Below are 22,206 nucleotides of genomic sequence, written 5' to 3'. Positions count from 1 at the left end.
GTGAGTAGTTCTGGGCACACCAGTTTAAGGAGGGTGTAAGAGCTGCTTGACTGTGGAACAGACTCCCTCAGAAGCTGGTGGGCTCTCCTTCCTTGGAGGTATTTTAACAGAGGAGTTGGGGGGGGGGAGATCTGCTAGGGTTTCTTTAGCCGTGATTTCTGTATTGCAGGGGGTTGGACTAGAATGGAGAGCCAGTGTGGTGTAGTGGTTAAGAGCAGTGGACTCGTAATCTGGTGAACCGGGTTCGCGTCTCCGCTCCTCCACATGCAGCTGCTGGGTGACCTTGGGCTAGTCACACTTCTTGAAGTCTCTCAGCCCCACTCACCTCACAGAGTGTTTGGGGGGGGGAAGGGTGTGGGACAACAGATTTTAACAATGTGCAATTTAAATATTGGTTCAAATATGTGCTTTCTTTTTCTTTTCTTTTTTTCTTTCTTTTCTTTATTTCTTAAATTGTGTTCGTTATATTATGTTAAGTTATATTAAGTTATGTTATGTTATGATATATTACGTTATGTTGTTAGGTTAGGTTTTTTTAAGTTAGGCACTTTTTTCTATTCGAGGAGATTTCTTGTGTTGGTATTATTGTTTGCTTTGCTTGTTTATCTGTTTGGTTCTCTTTGTCTTGTTTTGCTTTATTCGCTTTCTACATTTTACTTTCCTATATGTTGTTTTTTAAAGAATTTCAATAAAGATTATTTATTTTAAAAAAACAGAGTGTTTGTTGTGGGGGAGGAAGGGAAATGAGATTGTTAGCCGCTTTGAGACTCCTTAGGGTAGTAATAAAGCAGGATATCAAATCCAAACTCCTCCTCCTCCTCCTCCTCTTCTTCTTCCTATGATTCTATGAGGGAGGAGTCGTCTCTAGCTCTGCTCCACCTTTGAGGGCTGCCGTTACGCACCCCAGGGTACCTTTCTCAGGACAGGTATCTCAGGCACAAGTGGGTGAGCCTTCCCCTGCCTCCTGGGCTTGTCATCGCTCTCTGCACTCGATGACTCCGGTTATGAACTTGCTCTTTTCTCGCACAGTCTCTGCCAACGGTGACCTCATGACAACCTATCTGTGGCTGCCACACCTGGACTGTAGTTCAGGGTTCTTCACTGCAGAGCAGGTAGAAAAAAATGTCCTAGGGCCAAGGCTGGTTGGGTCTCAGGAAGAAGGCCTTTCCCATTACCTGCTTTTAACAGGAGATTATAAGAACCGAAGCCTCCGGCATGCAAAGTATAGTACCCTAGAATGGAAAGGTGCTCCAAAGGTCATCTAGTCCAACCCCCTCCTGAAGCAGGAGATCCGCCGCCACGGTATCCCACCACCTTCTGAGACAGTCTGTTCCATGGAGCAACACCTCAGGCCATCAGGATGTTTTGTTTATTCTTATTATGTATTTTGTGCTTTGCATATTGTAACTTGGTGTGGCGCACAGCCCTGAGACCTAAGGGTATAGGCAGTATGCAAACAACAACACCACTCTTTTCAGGCGGAACAGCAATGAAGGATGCTCAGTGTACATAAATCCTTGTGGTGAGTGATCTTTCTCTTGCAACAGAAACAAGAGAAATTATTAACACCAAATTGCAGCAAGATGAGAGAAAGCAGCTGTGCTGGTCAGGGCAGGAACCAGCAATGCCAACACCAGAAGCTAAGACACGATAAATAGAGCAGCTATTTTGGCAACTCCCCGCTAAATCAAGGAAATAAATACAAATACTTAACTAACTGACTAGTAGTGTTACAGATACTGTAGCTTGGTTCTGGTCCTTCCTCCCAAGAAATCCCGCCCCAACATAAATCTTGGCTACGCTCACGGGCACACCCAAAAGTCGTTTCTGTGAAAACGAAACTTAAAAAGCAGAAATCTCTGGGCAGCCCCCCCTTCTCCATTAAGAGCTCATCTGGAAGAGGAAAGAGCTTCGTGGGAAGACAAGCATGGCTCAGGGGACCTCAGCATCCCTCTCCGAGAGCCAGGTAAGACCCTGGACTCGTCCTGGGAGGACTCGGCTAAGTTTCAATGAAACTATGGGGGGGGGGCATTTACAGCCAAGGCATCCTTCAGAAGCTCTTTCCAGATTTGCTCCACTTCCGTGCCACGACAACAAGCGATCAGTTTTTAGGGGGTTCTCAGCGCAGCGCACCCACCCTTCCTTTTCAAGCTTCTGCAGCCCAGAGGGAGCTATTGCTCCCTCTCTATTCCCTTGTCTTCTTTTGCATGGTGGGCAAAGGGAGCGGGGGGGGGGGAGGAAAAGCCCTGGTACGGGTTCTGCAAGTGATAAGCTCAACATAGGAACTTGTGCGTGTGTTAAAAGTAGAGGAGGGGAGGGTGAAAGTGAAGGAGGTGGGCAAAAAACAGAATTAAGGATAGGGCAAGAGGGAGAATCTCGGTTCAGTAAGGAAACCCAGCCAGATGGGCAGGGTAAAAATAATAGGTTGTTGTTTTCAAATATATATTTTTTTCATTTTAAAACAGCATACAGAAATATGCCAAAAAAGAGCAAAAACAGAAAAAAGATAAAGGGGGGGAGAAAAAAAAGAAAAACATATAACATAATAATCTTGTTTACAAAGTTAAATAAGATTATTATGTTATATATTTTTCTTTTTTTCTCTCCCCCCCTTTATCTTTTTTCTGTTTTTGCTCTACAGAGTTCCTCGCATCCCCCTCATTGAGTTCGTTATTACCGGTATAACTATGTTGTTGTTGTTTACAGCTGAATCCACCAAGTTCAGGTTTTCTGGACAATATTCAAACCGAAAACAAAGCTATCCTCTAAAATGTTTGTCCAAATTTTGCAATGTTTACAGAAATGCATATTTTACCAGTGAAAATGAAATACAAGCATGAATTTGTGCTGGGAGGAATTGCTTGCAAAAATGTGTGCATTAGTCACTCAAGACTGCATCTCAAGATGTGTTTATTACTAAAGTGCTGGTGAATTTTCATGACAATTTAAAAAACAAAAACAAAACACAAATCCCTGCAAAATGTGGAGAACTGGATTTAAGATGGGAAAAATGAGAAACTGGGGGAAATGAAATACTCTGTCTTGCCCGGGAAAGGGATTTGCCCCCATCTAAAAGTGTTTTGGGAAAAGGCATTTTTCATGTTCGCTGTTGGAGGCAGTAAGACTTTGCATACCAGTCACAGGGGGCTGGGGGCTGGGAGGTGGGTTTCGAAAAGGCATCTGGTCTTCCACCCTGAGAAGAGGATGCTGGGCTAGATGAACCATGGGCCGGATCCAGATTCTTACGTTCTTGTATGTCCTTGCAAGAATACCTTCATCTAGGTTTGGTCCTTTTCTTAACTCGGCAAGAAACTGAAAGTTCTCAGGAAGTGAGTCATTATTAACTCATTCTGCCTTCCTGCAGTTAGGCAATGCTAAGTAAATAGTTTCCATTAAAATAAATGAATCATGCCCTGTCTCAACCCGAAAGTGTAAAAAGGAGAGCTCATGGGGCATATAAGGTGTTGGGACAACATCTTAACTTATGCCCAGCCATGTGCCTTAGTGCTCTGATACAACTGCTGGCTTGTGTAGCTTGTAACCCAATCTATGCTTGAGCCAATTGTGCATTTGGCAACCATGCAGCTGAGAGGCCAAGTGCAGGAAAGGCTTCCCTTCTCCAAAGTACGATAGTAGGTAGCCGTGTTCTCTGGCTCAAGAGGATGCAAATCCTTGGAACACCTGAGCGCTGAAGTTCCAAGATCTGGGACCAGAGCAGCAGCCCCCTCTGAGAAAGGCCAGGCCTGCGAGTGACTAAACCCCTGGGCCAGGAGATTCAGCTGCAAAGTGGGGCTTGTGGGGTCTCTGCTAGACAATGTAGATTCACCTTCGCTTTCCTAAATGTGCAGTTACAAAAAAAAATGTCATACGGAAATGTGTATGTTGGGAGAAATTTGCAGCAAAATGCTGATGATCCCCCCCCCCAAAATTTCCCCTATCCCTACTTGAAGCTTAATGGGCACCTTCCAAACTATTGACCCTTATCAGTGGCGGAGCTTCATGCTCCGGCACCGGGGGCGGTGCGCGCCTCCCAGAGGGGCAGGGCGCACATTCCAGGGCCATGGTGTGCCTCCTGGAGGGCCATAGCGCGCCTCCTGGAGGGGCACGGTGCATGTTCCGGGGTGGGGTGCGCCTCCTGGAGGACCGTGGCATGCGTTCCGGGGGCGGGGCGCGCGTTTTGGAGGTGGGTGCCCACGATGGCGCCCCTTGGAGCCCGCCGCTCGGGGCGGCCCGCCCCTATCTTCCTCTGCCTCTGACCCTTGTCATTGTTTTCCACAACAGGAGATGGGTGAATTACAGTTCCTCTTGTGTGAGAGTTGCCATGGGGAAGTCCGGAGCCCCAAACTCCTGCCATGCCTTCACAACCTGTGCACCCAGTGCCTCGAAGAAACCCAGCCCACTGGTCACTGTGCCATATGCAGAGCCCCGTATCCCCCTGAACTGCAGTGCAACATGTTCTTTGCAAACCTTCAGTCCCAGCTGAGCATCTACCAGAGGATTAGCCAAAGCCAAGGTTTGGCCTGCAGCTGCAGCTCTGAGAGAGAGGCGGTGTTCTGGTGTTCCGAATGTGACTGGCTCTTTTGCGACGGCGTGTGTTCCAAAAACCACGACAGAGTCAAGAAGAACAGCCCCCATGAAGTCAAAACACTGAAGAATCTCCAGGATGTGTCTAGCGCAGAGTTCCTTGCAGGGACCAGAAAGCAAAGTGCCATGAACTGCCCCAAAATAAACCACAATAATGATACTGCAAGGTAGGTGGTCCATCAGCACTTCGTTCTCAGTCTGAGATCTTATTTTGAGTGCCAGGGTTGAGCCCACTGTCCCATCCTCTGACTGCATGCTTATTATGGGTTTCCTACCATAGGGGTCTGGCTGGCCACTGTGAGAATAGGATGCTGGACTAGATGGGCCATTGGCCTGATCCGGTGGGCTGCCTCCAACAGAATCCAACTTCCTGGATTCAGATGGGTCTAATGATGAGGTTTCCTTTTTGACTGTTTAGTCTAATTTTATTTTATATACAAATACAGCAGCTCAGAAACAGGTCAATTCTGTGTCCAGGGCAGCTGTCTATCAGCTCCATCTGGTACGCAGGCTGAGACCCTACCTGCCCGCAGACTGTCTAGCCAGAGTGGTGCATGCTCTAGTTATCTCCCGCTTGGACTACTGCAATGCGCTCTACGTGGGGCTACCTTTGAAGGTGACTCGGAAACTACAACTAATCCAGAATGCGGCAGCTAGACTGGTGACTGGGAGCGGCCGCCGAGACCACATAACACCGGTCTTGATAGACCCACATTGGCTCCCAGTACGTTCCCTAAATGGCCTCGGTCCAGTATACCTGAAGGAGCGTCTCCACCTCCATCGTTCTGCCCGGACACTGAGGTCCAGCCCCGAGGGCCTTCTGGCGGTTCCCTCGTTGCGAGAAGCCAAGTTGCAGGGAACTAGGCAGAGGGCCTTCTCGGTGGTGGCGCCTGCCCTGTGGAACGCCCTCCCAACAGATGTCAAAAAGGAAAACAACTACCAGACTTTTAGAAGACATCTGAAGGCAGCCCTGTTCAGGGAGGCTTTTAATGTTTAATAGATTGTTGTGCTTTATTCTTCTGTTGGAAGCCGCCCAGAGTGGCTGGGGAGACCCGGCCAGATGGGCGGGGTATAAATAATAAATTTATTATTATTATTATTATTATTATTATTATTATTATTATTATTATTATTATCAGGTTACATGTATTTATTTATGGCTCCCAGAGCAGATTACATACAATCAAAGCAAACCAGTCCCGCAGGTCTATGTGAGTGTCTGGATTCAGTAAACATTCTTTCCCTCTCTGCATGTTTTATGATCAACTCAGTGCATCAATATTGGCAATTGTGACAACTTATCTTTTTAAAAAGAACTAATTTTTGGTGTTACTAAAATTTAGTAAAAAATAATCATAATGGGGAAAAAACAATTAGTAATAATAACTATGAGCAGCAGTCCCAATAAGCAAAGCCAATGGCATTTGATTTACAGGTTCTATTGCAATGAGTGTAGGCGACCCATGTGTGTGGTTTGCGTTACGCTGGACAGCAAACACCAGAGCCAGCACTGCGAAATGCCGGACGAAATCCGGCGCAGGCAAAACGAGCTGCAGAACATGCAAAGCGAGCTCAAGAAAAGCAACCACAGCGAAGTCTACCACAGCCTCCAGGAGCTGGTGGGAAGCATGGAGAAGGCGAGGAACGAGACGAGGGAGCTGATCCAGCAACAGATTGGCGAGATGGTGAAGGTGCTGCAAGAAAAGGAGGCCAAGTTCCTAGAAGAAGTGGAGGCCCAGCACCAGCAACAAGTCAAGGATGTAGAGAGGAGGCTCAAGGACGTGGAAGGCCTGGTCAAGAGGGTGGCATCCAGCGAGCAGCTGGTGGAGAAGATGCAGCTCTACGCCTCTGACCAGGTGGTCTTGGAGATGCACCCCCACATCAAAAAGTCGCTGGAGGAGCTGAGAGATAACCAGCCGCCAGTTGTCAATTTCCAGATCCAAGCAAGGGACTTTGCAGAGGTCAAGACCCAGCTCCAGGCTCTGTATGAAAGAGTGACAAAGGCCAGAGGTGAGAGTCTTGAAGAGGAATGACTGGCTGGTGTGGCTGGGTAGGAGAGGAAGTGAGCCCAGTAGCAGACCTCCCGCTCTGTGTGTGGAAAGGCCTAGGCCTTAGGCCCGAGGGGGGCACCAGGGCAGGACTTCTACACTGTTTCTTTGCCAGAGCAAAGAAACAATCAGAGCCCCCTTGTTGGTGTTTCTTCTTACACACCGGTCAGTCAGAAGCTCTCAACATACTGACTATCAGGTGTATCTGAAGAAGTGTGCACGCACACGAAAGCTCATACCTATGACAAACTTGGTTGGTCTCTAAGGTGCTACTGGAAGGGTTTTTTGTTTTTATTTTGACTGCGTCAGACCAACACGGCTACCTACCTGTAACATACTGACTGTTATAGCTCATGTGCAGAGAGATTTCAGCTTTCAGAGTATCTAGATAGAATACTTTCTGCAGCTGGTCTCCAGATAGGCAGAACAAAAAGAATTGTGCAGCTGCTGCCCACTTTTTTTGTGACAGATTTGCACAGATTGTAAGAGGTCATACTTTTTGTATGTGGCCATCACTGTGACAAACTTTTGAGTAAAGGAGAGTTGTTTAGCTGGTAGGCTTCAGGCCAGAAGTCGCACTGCAGCTATTTTGGAACTGGGCAGAGCTGCATCAAAAGTCGCTTCTGAGCATGCTCCACCCAGTTCCAAAATGGCCGCCGCGCCATAATAAACCGGGGGAAAACAAAAAAATCTGTTTTTTCAGCTGGGAACAGCTGGAAAAACGGGGGTTTCCCGGGGAATACGGGAGACTTGGCAGCTATGGATGATAGACAGGCAAAAGTTAAAACGGTCTTTTCATTAAAACTTTGTGGTGCAAGGCTGGTCAGTTTTATAGTAAAGTTTCAAAGCGAATACATTCCTTAAAGTTTTGTGCACTGAATAGGAAGATGGAAAACTAACACAGATGTGCCAGTAATGGCTGCAGAATTAAAATACCGAGTGATTCTGTCTCTGAATAGGAACAGACCAATTTGCTCCATTTTCTAATTAACAATGCCTCACTCTTTTTTAGAAGCTGTCCCAGGTGGACTGGATACTGCCCCCAACCAGGTGAGAGCTGATTTTGCATACATTGGGACTGGGGAAGAAGTGCTTCTCCAGATGCTACTGGACTCCAGTTCCCATCAGTCCCAGCAGGCATGGCCAATGGCCAAGGATGATGGGAGTTGTGGCCCTAGAAATTCTGGGGGGCTGCAGGTTCCCCCATCTCTCGTGTTCATCATGAACTGAACTCTCCACATTGACAAACTGCAGCTGCGTATATAAGGCATCTTTTCAGAGATGCCACTCAGGAGAGAGAAGTGAGAGTTTAAGGGAGAAGCTGACAGTTTAACCATGGGATAGGGATGACCTGAATGGGTTTAGCTAGGCAGGGCAACTTGCTTTCGAATCCTTGAGCGGAAGTGAAATCCTAGCAGGGGCTGAGTGGCTTGGAAAATAGGGTCATAGAATTAGAATTCTAGAGTTGGAAGAGCCCCGGATGGTCATCTAGTCAAAGGCAGCTCACAGAAAAAATAGAAACAGCTAAAATCATTGGGGAGGGAGACATCCTTAAAAACCTTTAAGTGTGTGTGTGTGTGTGTGTGTGTGTGTGTGTGTGTGTGTTAAGATATACAGATCTTTGCAATAAAAACATCCCAACACCAGTCCATTCCTTAAAAACAGGCAGTTCCCAAAAGCCTGTTGGAACAAGAAAGTCTTCGCCTGCCATCAGAAGGACCAAATTGGGCTGCTTAAAATCCTCTGTAAACAGTGTGTGTCTTGAACTAAGTTTTTGCGCCTCACTGTGGAAACCTTCACAGAGTGTTCAGAACACAATTAGATACACACGTTGGAACTGACTCCTCACATTTTGAACCTCTGGGGAGGGAATGAGTGGCGCCTTCACCTTGCTACTGTTTTGTTATAAACCCTACCACAAATAATTAACTCCAGAGTATTCATGTGATAATAGGGGGAGTTTTCTCTATTAACACACTGAAAAATTTGTTTTCATTACCCATCCTCAGGGAGGGTCTGAAAAACAGCCTTCCCGCCGCCGCCTTAATGAGGTGGCCAGAATGACGGACGCCAGCGACTCAGATGGCACCAGCACCAGCACCAGCACCAGCAACGCAAGCAGCAGTAATCGGGTAAGTCAGAAAGCACAATTCCCCTCCCTCTGTTCCCTCTCACCCTCCTGCATTCTCTGGTTGTGACGAATGTGGGAAGGGGGATTCCTTCTAGGGGTGTGTAGGGGTGTGTGGGTGGGTGGGTGGGTGTGTGAGAGAGAGAGATTGGATGAGAAAAAATGTGGGGTGATGCACTGGCGGAGAAACGGGTGCAGGGGGAGCGCACCGCCCCCAGCGGCATGATCCTGGTCAGGTGGGTGCTATTGTGGCTGCCCCCCCATGCTAGGTGCCACACCCCCAGGACATGTGCCAGCCAAGCCCCTGCCTGCTCTTCCCCCGCCCCGCCCCGCCAGAGCCACTGGGGTGGGCCATACGTCTGCAATTTCCTGTACATATTCATAATATTGCAGTTGGAAGCAGTTTCCGGGTGTAAATTGCAAAAATGCCAGACGCATGGCAACCCATCAGGCAAACCACTCTCCGCCCCGCCCCGCCCCGCCCCCCAAGAAAAGCTCAATAACTTTTGTGTCTGGATTTTGTGGCAACCCGATGTGATGTGAAGGAATCAGAGGGCTCATCCATACTTTTCCTGGATTCATATCTTAACCATATTCTGTACTGATTTATTATCCCAGGCAGGTCCAATACCTGATTTTGTTAAAATCTGTTAAGATTTTTATTGAAGTTTTGTTGTGATGCAATAAGATATAGAAAACATATGTAAATAAAGAAACAGAAACAGCTACCCAAAGTAAAAATAGAGTACGGAGTCCTCTCATAAAAGTAGTTTTCTCACCCTGAGAGAATGGCACTTCCCAGTCTCCCATCCAGGGTCCTCCATCAACCATTTCCCACCCCATGAGCATGCAATCCCTGGACCCTAATAAAGACCCCAGATGTAGGACTCAAAAGAATTAAGAAGAGAAAATGAAGAAAGCGGGGAGGGGAGAAGGAAGCAGAAAGAAGAAAGGAAAGGGGGGGGAGAAAAGAAAAATAAACAACAAATAAAAATAAAACAGACTTCTGATTTTCCAATAAGATATGCACTCCATGATAGCATCCATCTTCTCCACTTTCTGTTAAACAATATTTCTTTTCAATTCAAATGTCTCAAAATCATTCATTTCTTTCCCCCACAAAAATGCAAAGAGCCCAAAGTATTATTATTAGTAGGAGTAAATGCAAACATGTTCAAAGATTAAAACCTTTCAGCTGAAAGAACAAGGAGGTACTTGGTTCACTTTTTATTAGGGGACAGGCCCCCATAACATTTCTGACAAGGAATGCCTTTAGAGTGACATTTTTAATGAGAAATATTTGTGGGCCTAAGTTGAATTCTTCAGAAGAGCAAATTATTTTTAGATGGAATGCCTAACTTTTAACGATTATTTTAACTACATAATATGTTTCGGGGGTTTTGTGTGGTTTTTTGTATCTCACTTTGTAACTGGTAATTAATTAATGGCCGTATCATCCTATTCCGTGCTCTTGTCTCCTAGGGCCACCTCCCGAAGTCGCCAGCAAAGAGGAAATGTGGCCGCCTGGAAAGGGCTGTCCAGACCCACCTGGAAAGGGCTGTCCAGACCCCTACAAAAGTGGTGAAAATGGAACATGATTACGATGGTGCCGGATCCAGCCAGCTGCCTAGCAACAGGCGGCTGGAAGAAACACGGACCAGTTCTCAATCTCCAGGATGCGCCCATCCCACAGGGAGCAGGGACAGGGCAGGAGAAGGCATGGGCAGCTCAAAGTGGTCCCCCAGGTCTGATCCACAGCTGTCTGAGCCAGGTACAGACAGAAGCTGCAGTTTTACTCAAGGATTCTTTTGAAATGTTAAGACCAAGTCACACATTTTTGTTATCCTTTTGGGGGGGGATACTAATGGCTTCTCATCATGAGAAGTGAGTTTCTCATTGTGAAATCGACAGCCTAAAGAAGGCTGAATTGTTTAATCCAGGTATTTTTATTTATCTATGGCATTCCTATCCCACCTTTTTCGCCAAGGAGCTCCCCACCTCCCCATTCTTAGTTAGGCTGAGGAGCAGGGACTGGCCAAAGGTTACCCGGTGAGCTTCACTGCTGAGTGGGGACTTGAACCCTGGTCTCTCCCCGGTCATCGTCTGACCAACCACTATACCACGCTAGCTCTCAAATAGTAACATCAGTAACGTCATCATCAGAATTTGAACCCGTGGGGCGAGATCCCAGTGGATTTCTAATCCATTGCCTGAACCGCTTGGCCACCAAGTGCGAGGAACCTGGTGTGCTGCAGATGTCGTTGAACTACATCTCCCGCCCGCATCCCTGACCATTGGCCACTCTGGGAGAGGCTGGGGGGGAGTTGAAATCTAACAGCCTCCGAAGGGGTGCGGTCTCCCCACCCCTGGTTTAATCAATCAGGTCATGTAGTAGATTGAAACCTTCTCTATTGATTAAAAAGCACCCACAATCAATCAGGTTTTCAATAATATATATATATATATATATATATATATATATATATATATATATATAATACAGGTACTTACACAAATCTTGGAAGAAGCATTACCTGGTTGAAAGAAAGGCAGGAATGCCTCTTTTAAACTGGAGAGAGAAGTGTGCCTCGTCCAAAAATAATAATGTATTTGTGTGTATATTGTAACTAAACATTAGGAAACATTTTTCTTTCTTTTTTAAATATTTTTAATTAAAGATTTCTTGAATTACAAAGGTGTGTGCAGTGTCACTCATATTTTAACATGTGTCATTTTTGCAAATCAGTTTCATTTGTTAAGACACTAAGAAGAAAGAGGGAAAACGAGGTAGATAGGGGGTGGGAGGGTGGATGGGGGTGAGAGTAGGTGACAATGTTTCTGTTTTGCTTAATATATGTAAGGGGACCCAGCTGGCGCTGTGGGTTAAACCACTGAGCCTAGGGCTTGCTGATCAGAAGGTCAGCGGTTCGAATCCCTGTGACGGGGTGAGCTCCTGTTGCTTGGTCCCAGCTCCTGCCAACCTAGCAGTTCGAAAGCACGTCAAAATGCAAGTAGATAAATAGGAACCGCTACAGCGGGAAGGTAAAACGGCGTTTCCGTGTGCTGCTCTGGTTCGCCAGAAGTGGCTTTGTCATGCTGGCCACATGACCTGGAAGCTATACTCCGGCTCCCTCGGCCAATAATGTGAGATGAGCGCGCAACCCCAGAGTCGGTCACGACTGGACCTAATGGTCAGGGTCATGTAAGGCTTGATGTCAGCTTTGCTTGTGTTGGTATTCCTTTATTCGCTTGTGTTCTTTTGATGGTGAGAGAGATTTGGGTTGGCCAAGGGTGTAGTTGTTCATTTGTGATTGGCTATGATGGTCTTTGTTTTCATGTGTGAGTGGGGTGGGTGAGTATTTTGGGCTTAGGTTAGCCATACTGATTTGTATGCTGGCGGTAAATTTTTGTCATTATCTTGTTGGGCTGCATGTGTGATAAAGGGGAACCATATCGGGGTGAAGGCATCCTCTTCTATTTGTCCCCGTGCCAGTTTCAGCTTGTGGGATAGTTTTTCTAGTAAGGCTGTTTCCCATACTACTTGGTACCATTGGTCCATGCCTACTTCTGACAGGTCTCTCCAATGCCTGGTTATGACATTCCTGGTTGCTGAAAGTAGGTGGGTTATGAGATATTTGTGGTCTAAATGAGCATTATTATCTTGAAAGATGTTTAGCAGGGCCAATTCTGGGGTAATTTCTATTACTTGTCAGGTTATTTTACATATTTCTCGTATGGTTGTTGCCCAGAATAATTGGATTTTAGGGCATTCACACCACATGTGAAGGTATGTACCTGCGGAAGTGCATCCTCTCCAGCATTTTGGTGAGGTTCCTGGGAGTATTAGTGCTAGCTTTCTTGGTGTTAGGTGCTACCTGTGAGTTTTAGGGTGAGTTCTTTTCTTTTCATTGATATAGATTTAAAAGGGGGTTTAGACCACATTCTGTTCCATTGGGTAGGGTTGATTTCATATCCTATGTCATCCTCCCATTGTCTTTTTATTGTGTCTAGGGGGCATAGCTGCCATGGAGACTATGGCATGGAGAAAGTGAATAGAGAAAAGTCTCCCCCCCCCCTCATAACACTAGAATTCGTGGACATCTGATGAAGCGGAATGCTGAAAGATTCAGGGCAGATAAAAGAAGTCCTCCTTCAAACTATGGCACTTGCTCCCACCGGAGGCAGGGATGGCCACCATAGCTGCCAAGTCTCCCGTATTCCCCGGGAAACCCCCTTTTTCCAGCTGTCCCCAGCCAAAAAAACGGATTTTTTTTCCCCCGGTTTATTCTGGCATGGCGGCCATTTTGGAACTGGGTGGAGCATGCTCAGAAGCGACTTTTGATGCTGCTCTGCCCAGTTCCAAAATGGCTGCAGCATGACTTCTGGTGCGGCAGCCATTTTGGGACTGGGCACAGCAGTATCAAAAGTCGCTTCTGAGCATGCTCCGCCCAGTTCCAAATTGGCCGCCGCGCTACTTCCGGTATGCTACTTCCGGTCCGGTCCCTTATTTTTCAGAGAGGAACTTGGCAGGTATGCTAGGGGGTTGGTGGGATTTTGGAGTAGTATTTTGTATATTGCAGATACCATTCCTTTGCCGTGTCCTTTTGTCATTAGGATGAGGTTTTCGAAAGCCGTCAGGGGTCTAGTTGTTGCTGATTTTACTGTTGGGTTATTTAGAAAGGCATGTAATTGATGTGTTGCTAACCAGGGCATTGAAATGTCTTCTAGTTTGTCCCGTATTTCTATTAGGAAGTGCTTTCTGACACTAAGAGCCACTTGGCAGTGAGAAGGGCCAGCACAGAAGGCTAGCCTTCATTGGATGTCCGGCTTTTCTCTTGCAGATGATGCTCCTGTGAGCATTTCCTCGGGAGACGAAATCACCGACGACGAATCTGTGGTGAGTGCAGAGACCCAAGTGCTGCCACGCTGTCGCATGGTGCCCTCCTCACTGCCCCCTGGACAATGCAGTCCCTTGTGAAGGCTGCGGTTTCACAGCATGTTGGTGGCCCTTTTCAACTATACATAATAACAAAGCAATCCTTTTCTTGCACCAGATTGTGACATAGGCGCAGCAAAGCAGACCTTCGATGTTCATAGAATTGCAGAATTGGAAAGGGACCCCAAGGGTCATCTAGTCCAACCCCCTGCAATGCAGGAATCTCAACTAAAGCATCCAAGACTGATGGCCATCCAACCTCTGCCTATACACCTCCAATGAAGCAGTGTCCACCATCTCCTGAGGGAAATTGTTCCACTGTCAAACAGCTCTCACTGTCAGAAAGTTCTTCCTGATGTTTATCCGGAATCTCCCTTCTTGTAACTTGAAGCCATGGCTTTGAGTCAGTGCCCGATTTATGTATAAGCTAAACAAGCTATAGCTTAGGGCCCCACTCTCTTGCCCCCCCCAAATATACTTCTTCTTAATTGTATTTCACTATTAATATACTTCTTAATTGTACTTCAGTTCAACATTTACTTTTATAAAATATGTATTTTGTTATGTGCAAATGGCTTTAGATACCTATTAGGTCCATAAATTACCATATAGCATATAAAATAAAAAAATTCCTTCCAGCAGCACCTTAGAGACCAACTAGATTTGTCATTGGTGTGAGCTTTCGTGTGCATGCACACTTTTTCAGATACACTGAAGCAATCCAGGTCTCTCCGTGGTTTTAAGCTTGGTAATAAGTTGCAGTTCAGCAACTTTCCAGTCTATTTCTGAAATTCTTTTGTAATAAGACAGTATTTTGAGATATTGTATAGAATGTCCTGAGAGATTGAAGTGTTCTCCTACTGGTTTCTCTGTCTTGCGATTCCTGATGTCAGATTTATGTCCATTTATCCTTTGGTGTAGGGTTTGGCCTAAGCTTAAAACCACGGAGAGACCTGGATTGAATAAAGACACTGGATTCTTATCTCATTATACATGATAAAGCTGGAAGGAATTCTCACCCCTTGCTTTTTCCTGTACACCATTTGCAGTCGTTAACGATCATCAACAGCTATCAGTCTGTCAATCACCCACTCCCTCCACACTTCTGAGTAATACCTCCCCCCCACACATACATCTGACTATATATAAGCGTCTGGGGACGTCTGCTTCAGTGTATCTGAAGAAGTGTGCATGCACACGAAAGCTCATACCTATGACAATCTTAGTTTGTCTCTAAGGTGCTGTTGGAAGGAATTTTTTAATTTTGTTTCGACTACGTCAGACCAACACGGCTACCTGCGTGTAACATATAGCATATATTCAACACAAAAAACAGCAACAATTTGTTCTTGATAAAGGACAGCTGGACATACATATAAAGGGCCCCATTACCTTCAGTAGCTTAGGGCCTCATCAAACCTAAAGCTGGCCCTGCTTGGGGGTATCTTCTCGAGAGTTTTTTGATTCTGCAAATAAAATCTTGTTAGTCTTTTAAGTTGTCGCAATGCTCTTTTTTTCTGGGTTGTGAAACCCTCCACTCCCCAAGGCAGCAGTGCGATGGTTGCGGCTGGGGGAGGGAGGTGAGTCAGTGGCCCGTAACCTCTGAAGTGTCGTCATCCCCCCCCCCGCTTGTCTGTCTTCTCGCCAGGAATCTAGCTTGCTACAGGACATCAGGAACAGATCACAGAGTAGCCAGGAAGAACGCCTGAGGCAGGAGTTTCAGCCGGGGCAAGGGACCATGGTGTTTTTCGACCTGAAGCTTCTACGTAAGGGGCTGAGAGCCACTTTTGAAATCAGATACTGCAAAATTATCGCTTGCGAAGAAGGGATGGGGGAGAAATTCAGTTCAGTTTGCATTTGGAGGCATATCTACTTGATTTGCACTTTCCAAAACAATGCATAAACCAAAACCCAGCCATCTTGCAAAGTCTGCGCTTCTGCACAGTCTGAATTTTGCTGTGCAGTTATCCAGCCAAGTCACGTGGACAAAATTGCATATCCCAGGGTAAAGTGTGCATAAAAACACACACACATATTGCTAAAAAGGATATACAGTGGTACCTCGACTTACAAATTTAATCCGTTCCGAACGGACCTTCGTAAATTGAAAAAAATTGTAAGTAGAAGCCTATGGGGGGATTAAAAAATCGTAAGTAGAAGCAACCCCTATTAAAAATTCGTAAGTTGAAAAAATCCTATTCGGCCACATCCAAAATAGCGGACGGAGCTCCGTTCGTAACTTGAAACATTTGTACGTCGAGTCATTCGTAAGTCGAGGTACCACTGTACAAGAATGTCTTCTATTAGGGAAAACTGGTTTGCAGAAATGTGCGGATTGGGCAAAACTCTGCACACAAATGTGTAGACAAGGAGAGGTTTGAACTAAAATGTTAGTGGCTTTTCGTGAGGAGTTTATCTTTTTTAAAAAGAACCACAAACTGATGTGGAATTGTGGAGAACCAAACCTAAGACTGGAAAAAGAGAAACCGAGAGAAACCAAAATTGGTATATGTTCCCATCCCTACTTGGGAGTGAAGGGAGAAGGTGGCGTATCAGAGGGGCATCTGGAAAGGGGCTGCTCACCTTCCTTCCAGCAGGGAAGAGACTACCAACTTTTTCTTCTTCCAGCATACATTCCAATGAGAGCACAAGCATTGTGGCACATCAGATCCGCCTTCTGTTTTCCAGTGGTGCCTAGCCAAGGGCTACAGGGGAAATCCACAAGTACATGATGATGTCACAAAGAGCCCCTTTCCCCAGCTTAATGGAAAGGGATAGCCTGGCCACCTTGTGGTTAGATTACTGTGATGTTCTTTATGTGGGACTGCCCTTGAAGATAGTTTGGGGAGTGCAGCTAGTGCTAAAGTCTTTTTGTAAAGCCCTCTGAGGTTTCTTCCAATCAAGCAGTGTGTAAATTTTACAAAATAGATAGAATCTGGCAGCTAAACTGCTGAGTGCTACGTCTTGCTAGGAGCACATTGCCATACCTGCCAAGTCCCTGCCTGAGAAATAAGGGACTGGACCGGAAGTAGTAGACCGGAAGTAGCGCTGCCGCCATTTTGGAACTGGGCGGAGCATGCTCAGAAGCGACTTTTGATGCTGCTCTGCCCTGTTCCAAAATGGCCGCCGCACCAGAAGTCGCGCTGCAGCCATTTTGGAACTGGGCAGAGCAGCATCAAAAGTCGCTTCTGAGCATGCTCTGCCCAGTTCCAAAATGGCCGTCGCGCCAGAATAAACTGGGGGGGGGGAATCCGTTTTTTTGGCTGGGAACAGCTGGAAAAACGGGGGTTTCCCGGGGAATACAGGAGACTTGGCAGCTATGCACATTGCACCAATCCTGAGTGAATTGTGCTGGCTGCCAATTGGCTACTGAACCAAATTCAGGGTGCTGATGATGACTTGTAAAGCCCCAAATAGCTGGGACCTAGATATTTTATCTTGTTAAGTCCCTTTGGAACTTTTATTTAAATTTAAAGCAACTTACAGAGGAAGGAAGGAAGGAATGTATGTTTGATGGAGCGTCCACCCCCCCCCCAATATCCAGTGGTGGAGGAGCCCTCTCCGGCACATGGGGCGGGATGCCGAGGGGCGGGGCAAACCGCCTGCCAGCGCGTGCGCAACATCCACAGGGACTGCACATGCATGGCAGCCCGTACGGATGCCATGCGAGCGGTGCCCATACTGCCTGCACACACGCCCTTTGGCCGCTCTACAGCTGGGGGGAGGCAGCAGGCCATCTTATCACACACACCCTGGGGTGGCACCCAGGATGGACCACCCCCTGCCCCCCCTCATACGCTCCTGCCCATATAAATCTGCTTATGTGTTAAGATCAGCAGCTGACTGCCTTGTAGTCAAAGGACATCTGTTATGAGGCAACCAGGGCCCACTGTGTGGCACCAAACCACCCCCAGTTATGAAGCACCCTTTCCCGTGAACTGCGAGTATCGCTGACTTGGTTGAGTTTTAGGCACCACCTGAAGATCCAAGGCTGTATCCAACATTCTTCGTGAGCACAGGAGTCCTTGTGCTCTAGCAGATCCCAGGATTTAAAGGCTGAACGACAAAGGAATCCAACGCAACTATTGGGCCCGCAGAAGCTTGCCCGTGCAACAGCGGGCTCTAGTTGCGCATTTTGTCGCACAACACTTAGTTAATGTTCTTGTGTATTCCAGCTGTGCGACAACGTTCCACCAAGGCAACAAGTACGCCACTAAATGACTTTAACTCAGCACTACATTATACACCCTCCATGAACTACAGTTCCCAGGATTCTTTGGGGGAAGCCATGACTGTTAAAGAGATATAAGGGCGCTTTAAATGCATGGTGGTGACCTGAGCTTACCTATGGTCTTTCTACCTACAAGGTGTGCTGATGGTCACTAGCTCAGGTGGTTTCTAAGGGGGGGGGGAGGAGCAAGGGTATTGCAAGGCACTTAAAAGATGCAGGAGCACAGGTTCATGACGCAAATTTGCATCTGCTGATTGGCCTCTGAGCAAACTGGATAACCACAGTGAATGTTTGTGAGGAAGCGGCAGGAGATCAGGTGCTCAGCCCCCCCCTGCCCCCCACATTGCCTTCTGAAAAATACCCTCAGTCTAGCAATGGCATATGGCTACCTAGAGAAATTGGAGTTATTGATTGAAGCTTATGCAAAAAATTGTAGAACTCTGGCCACAAAAGTAAAATTGTGTTGGACTAATAGTTCGAATGATTCAAATTTTTCAAATAGTCTCTTGTGGATAGATTTATTTCTTGAGGTTTATATGCCAGGTGAATAGTCTTAAAGTCAACTTGTACGCTAAGCTACCAGTACACGTTGACTTTAAGACTATTTGCTGAAGAAGAATTTTCGAAACAGGGCCTTTGTCCTGGGCGTACTAACTTCACCTGGCATATAAACTTCAAGAAATAAATTTTTCCATAATAGACTATTTGAAAAATTTGAACCATTCGAACTGTTAGTCCAACACAATTTTACTTTTGTGGCCAGAGTTCTTGCCTTCTACATTTATTTTATTTTATTGCATATGGCTACCTAGAGCATGGGACCCAGGTGGCGCTGTGGTTAAACCACTGAGCCTAGGGCTTGCTGATCAGAAGGTCGGCGGTTCGAATCCCTGTGACGGGGTGAGCTCCCGTTGCTTGGTCCCAGCTCCTGCCAACCTAGCGGTTCGAAAGCACGTAAAATGCAAGTAGATAAATAGGAACCGCTACAGTGGGAAGGTAAACGGCGTTTCCATGTGCTGCTCTGGTTTGCCAGAAGTGGCTTTGTCATGCTGGCCACATTACCTGGAAACTATACGCCGGTTCCCTCGGCCAATAATGCGAGATGAGTGCGCAACCCCAGAGTCGGTCATGACTGGACCTAATGGTCAGGGGTCCCTTTACCTTTTACCTTTTACAGTGGTACCTCTACTTACGAATTTAATGCGTTCCAAACACACATTTGTAAGTAGAAAAACATTGTAAGTCGAATCCCATAGGAATGCATTGGGAGAAAAAATTCGTAAGTAGAAAAAATCCTATCTAAAAATTCGTAAGTAGAAAAAATCCTATCTAAACCACATCCAAGATGGCGGACGGAGCTCCATTCGTAAGTAGAAACATTCGTAAGTAGAGGTACCACTGTACCTAGAACATAAAAGCCTGCTGAATCAGGCCAGTGGCCCATCCAGTCCAGCATCCTGTTCTCACAGTGGCCAACTAGATGTCTGTGGGAAACCTGCAAGCTGGATTGGAGGGCAAGAGCAACTCTCCTCTCCTGCTCTTCCCAGCAATTGGGATTCAGAAACATCACTGCTTCCAACGGTTAGAGACACAGCAGAGGCGTCCTGGCTAGTAGCCATTGCCAGCCCTCTCCTCCTCCATGCATTTGTCCAGTTCTCTTTAAAGGCCACAGAAATGGGTGGCCATCATACCTGCCAAGTTCCGGCCTGAGAAATAAGGGACTGGACCAGAAGTAGCAGACCGGAAGTAGTGCTGCCGCCATTTTGGAACTGGGCGGAGCATGCTCAGAAGCGACTTTTGATGCTGCTCTGCCCTGTTCCAAAATGGCCGCCACACCAGAAGTCGCGCTGCAGCCATTTTGGAACTGGGCAAAGCAGCATCAAAAGTCGCTTCTGAGCATGCTCCGCCCAGTTCCAAAATGGCCGCCGCGCCAGAATAAACCGGGGGAAAACAAAAAAATCCGTTTTTCCGGCTGGGGGCAGCTGGAAATACGGGTTTCCCGGGGAAAATGGGAGACTTGGCAGCTATGGTGGCCATCCCTGCCTCCGGTGGGAGCAAGTGCCATAGTTTGAAGGAGGACTTCTTTTATCTGCCCTGAACCTTTCAGCATTCTGCTTCATCAGATGTCCACGAATTCTAGTGCTATGAGAGAGGGGGAAAGACTTTTCTCTACTGTATTCACTTTCTCCCTGCCATAGTTGGAGGCGGTTTGCCACTGAACCCCCAACTCGGCCACGAAGCTTTCTGGAAGACTTTGGTGGGTCAGTCACTGCCTCTCAGCCTAACCTACCTCACAGGGTTGTTGTGTGGGATTAAATGAGACGGGGGAGAACCATGAAGAAAAAAAGTGAGGTATAAATGCAATAAATAAAAAATAAATAAACCAGCCACCCATTTGGCCTGGCTTCTTCCCTGAAATAACCTGGTGGCTCTTGAGTAATATTTATTTATTTGTGGTGCACTCTGTTGTTAATATGGACTAACCTCCTCTCACTGCTCTTTTCAGCGGGTGACATCCTGCACCTAGTTGCCCTAGCAGAAGAAACAAACTGCTGCTCTGTCCTGATCCAGCCACTGGTGCCTTCCTCTGGCGGAGACGCAAGAAGCAAATTATCCGAGACAGGGCTGGAGAACTTCCTCGACTATGTCTGCTCCCTCTCCCTGCCCATTTTGGTGGGGTACAACATCTGGTCCGTGGACCATCTCCCAGCCCTGGTTGACGCCCTGCAGGCTCTCAACAAGGAGGACCTATTTGAAGCCTCCATCTTTGGTTTCATCGATGCCTTGCCCCTCATTAAGGAGAAGACCCCAGAGTTGAACAGCCACACGCTGAAAAGCCTGGACAGCGCATATCTCTGGGGCCAGCTGAATGACACGTGGGCCTATGACTGTGCCAGGACCCTGAAAGATTTGTGTACTGTCTTGGAGGTTAACCCTGTGATGGAGAAAAGGCCAATCATTGCCTACTCCAACTTACGGTCCTACGCCTCCCTGCGGCCCCTCCTGTGGCAGAAGCTCCTCTCCGAGCCCTCCGCAAAGACCTTGGCGCTGCACGGTGTCTGCCTCTCCATGCTCCAGCACGTCTACCAAGAGGACCCAGAAAGGGGGCTGAGCAAGTTGTGCAGGTTCCTGAATCGCAGCCGAAAGGACACGGAGGACAAAATCCAAAAGCTGAGCAAGATTCGCTTCTACTTCCAAAAACTGCAGTCGGCAGCTTGGCATCTGCCGCCGGCAGCAACCTCATAGAATCTTTAGAGTTGGAAGGGACCCAACAGTCATCTAGTCCAACCCTCTGCAGTGCAGGAATCGCACCTGAAGAATCCCTGACCATCCGACCTCTGCTTAAAAACCTCCCAGGAAAGAGAGTCCACCACCTCTCACGGGAGTCTGTTCCACTGCTGAACAGCTCTTACTGTTTTTTTGCGAATGTTTAGTCCAGGCATCCCCAAACGGCGGCCCTCCAGATGTTTTGGCCTACAACTCCCATGATCCCTAACTAACAGGACCAGTGGTTGGGGAAGATGGGAATTGTAGTCCAAAACATCTGGAGGACCGAAGTTTGGGGATGCCTGGTTTAGTCGGAATCTCCTTTCTTGTAACTTGAAGCCATTGCCTCGAGTCCGACCCTCCAGAGCAGGAGATTCTACAATTCTATGCTTCTACCATGTTAATGAAATAAGTACTAATTGATGCAATCAGGGAACCATAATAGAAATACTGTACTCAAACTGGCCCAAGCATAAAGAGAAGGGAGGACAATTAACTCAGTCGACCTGTAACATCGTTCCATGCAGCTGTATGAGTTGATAAGGGTCAGCCATTATCACCAAGCTCTGGGGTTGACTTATCTCAGCATTGGAGTTTCATTTGCAAGTCCAGCTGAGTCCAGCTGAAACCTTTTGAGTAGAGCTATAATTGTCCTCCAGGACAGGGCCACCCAGATGTTGCTGGACTAAAACTCCCACCATCCCTGGCCACTGGCTACTCTGGGCAGGGTTCATGGGAGTTGAGAGTCCAACAACCTCAGGTCCCCAAACTTTTCCACCCCATCCTAGAAAATGGCCCACAGGGCAACCCTATACATCAGGCATGTCCAACAGGTTGATCGTGATCTACCGGTAGATCACTGGATGTCTGTGGTAGATCACCGGTAGATCAGTGGCTCCCCCCCAAAGAAGCTAAAAAAACTTTGGCTCCCCTAAAAAAACCTCAACACCTTTGCCCTGCACCCCTAAAATGACCTGAGCCACCAAAACCAGGGCTTTCCTTCCTAAAAAAA

At 47.0% G+C, this 22,206-nt stretch overlaps 1 protein-coding gene across 3 annotated transcripts in view; it reads left to right on the top strand.

The window, feature by feature from the left end:
* The first annotated feature begins 1,830 nt into the window (after nucleotides 1–1,830).
* Nucleotides 1,831–22,206, top strand: part of LOC118084213 (protein PML-like) — a 21,147-nt gene continuing 771 nt past the window's right edge. The window contains exons 1-9 of one of the 3 annotated variants that reach the window (XM_060278992.1): nucleotides 1,831–1,966; nucleotides 4,282–4,751; nucleotides 6,020–6,594; nucleotides 7,648–7,682; nucleotides 8,642–8,764; nucleotides 10,243–10,531; nucleotides 13,602–13,657; nucleotides 15,345–15,462; nucleotides 20,434–22,206. The exon at nucleotides 20,434–22,206 is cut by the window's right edge and continues 771 nt beyond it. In XM_060278992.1, the coding sequence (XP_060134975.1) occupies nucleotides 1,928–1,966; nucleotides 4,282–4,751; nucleotides 6,020–6,594; nucleotides 7,648–7,682; nucleotides 8,642–8,764; nucleotides 10,243–10,531; nucleotides 13,602–13,657; nucleotides 15,345–15,462; nucleotides 20,434–21,173 (2,445 nt within the window). In that variant the 5' untranslated portion in view covers nucleotides 1,831–1,927 and the 3' untranslated portion in view covers nucleotides 21,174–22,206. Of the gene's footprint in view, nucleotides 1,967–4,281; nucleotides 4,752–6,019; nucleotides 6,595–7,644; nucleotides 7,683–8,641; nucleotides 8,765–10,242; nucleotides 10,532–13,601; nucleotides 13,658–15,344; nucleotides 15,463–20,433 lie in introns of all 3 variants that reach the window. The other 2 variants (XM_060278991.1, XM_060278993.1) reach the window with 2 other exon arrangements.

Source organism: Zootoca vivipara, chromosome 9, assembly GCF_963506605.1.
Source record: "Zootoca vivipara chromosome 9, rZooViv1.1, whole genome shotgun sequence".
Taxonomy (NCBI): domain Eukaryota; kingdom Metazoa; phylum Chordata; class Lepidosauria; order Squamata; family Lacertidae; genus Zootoca; species Zootoca vivipara.
Note: the sequence above shows the minus strand (reverse complement) of the source record. Positions and strands in the feature narration are given on the sequence as shown.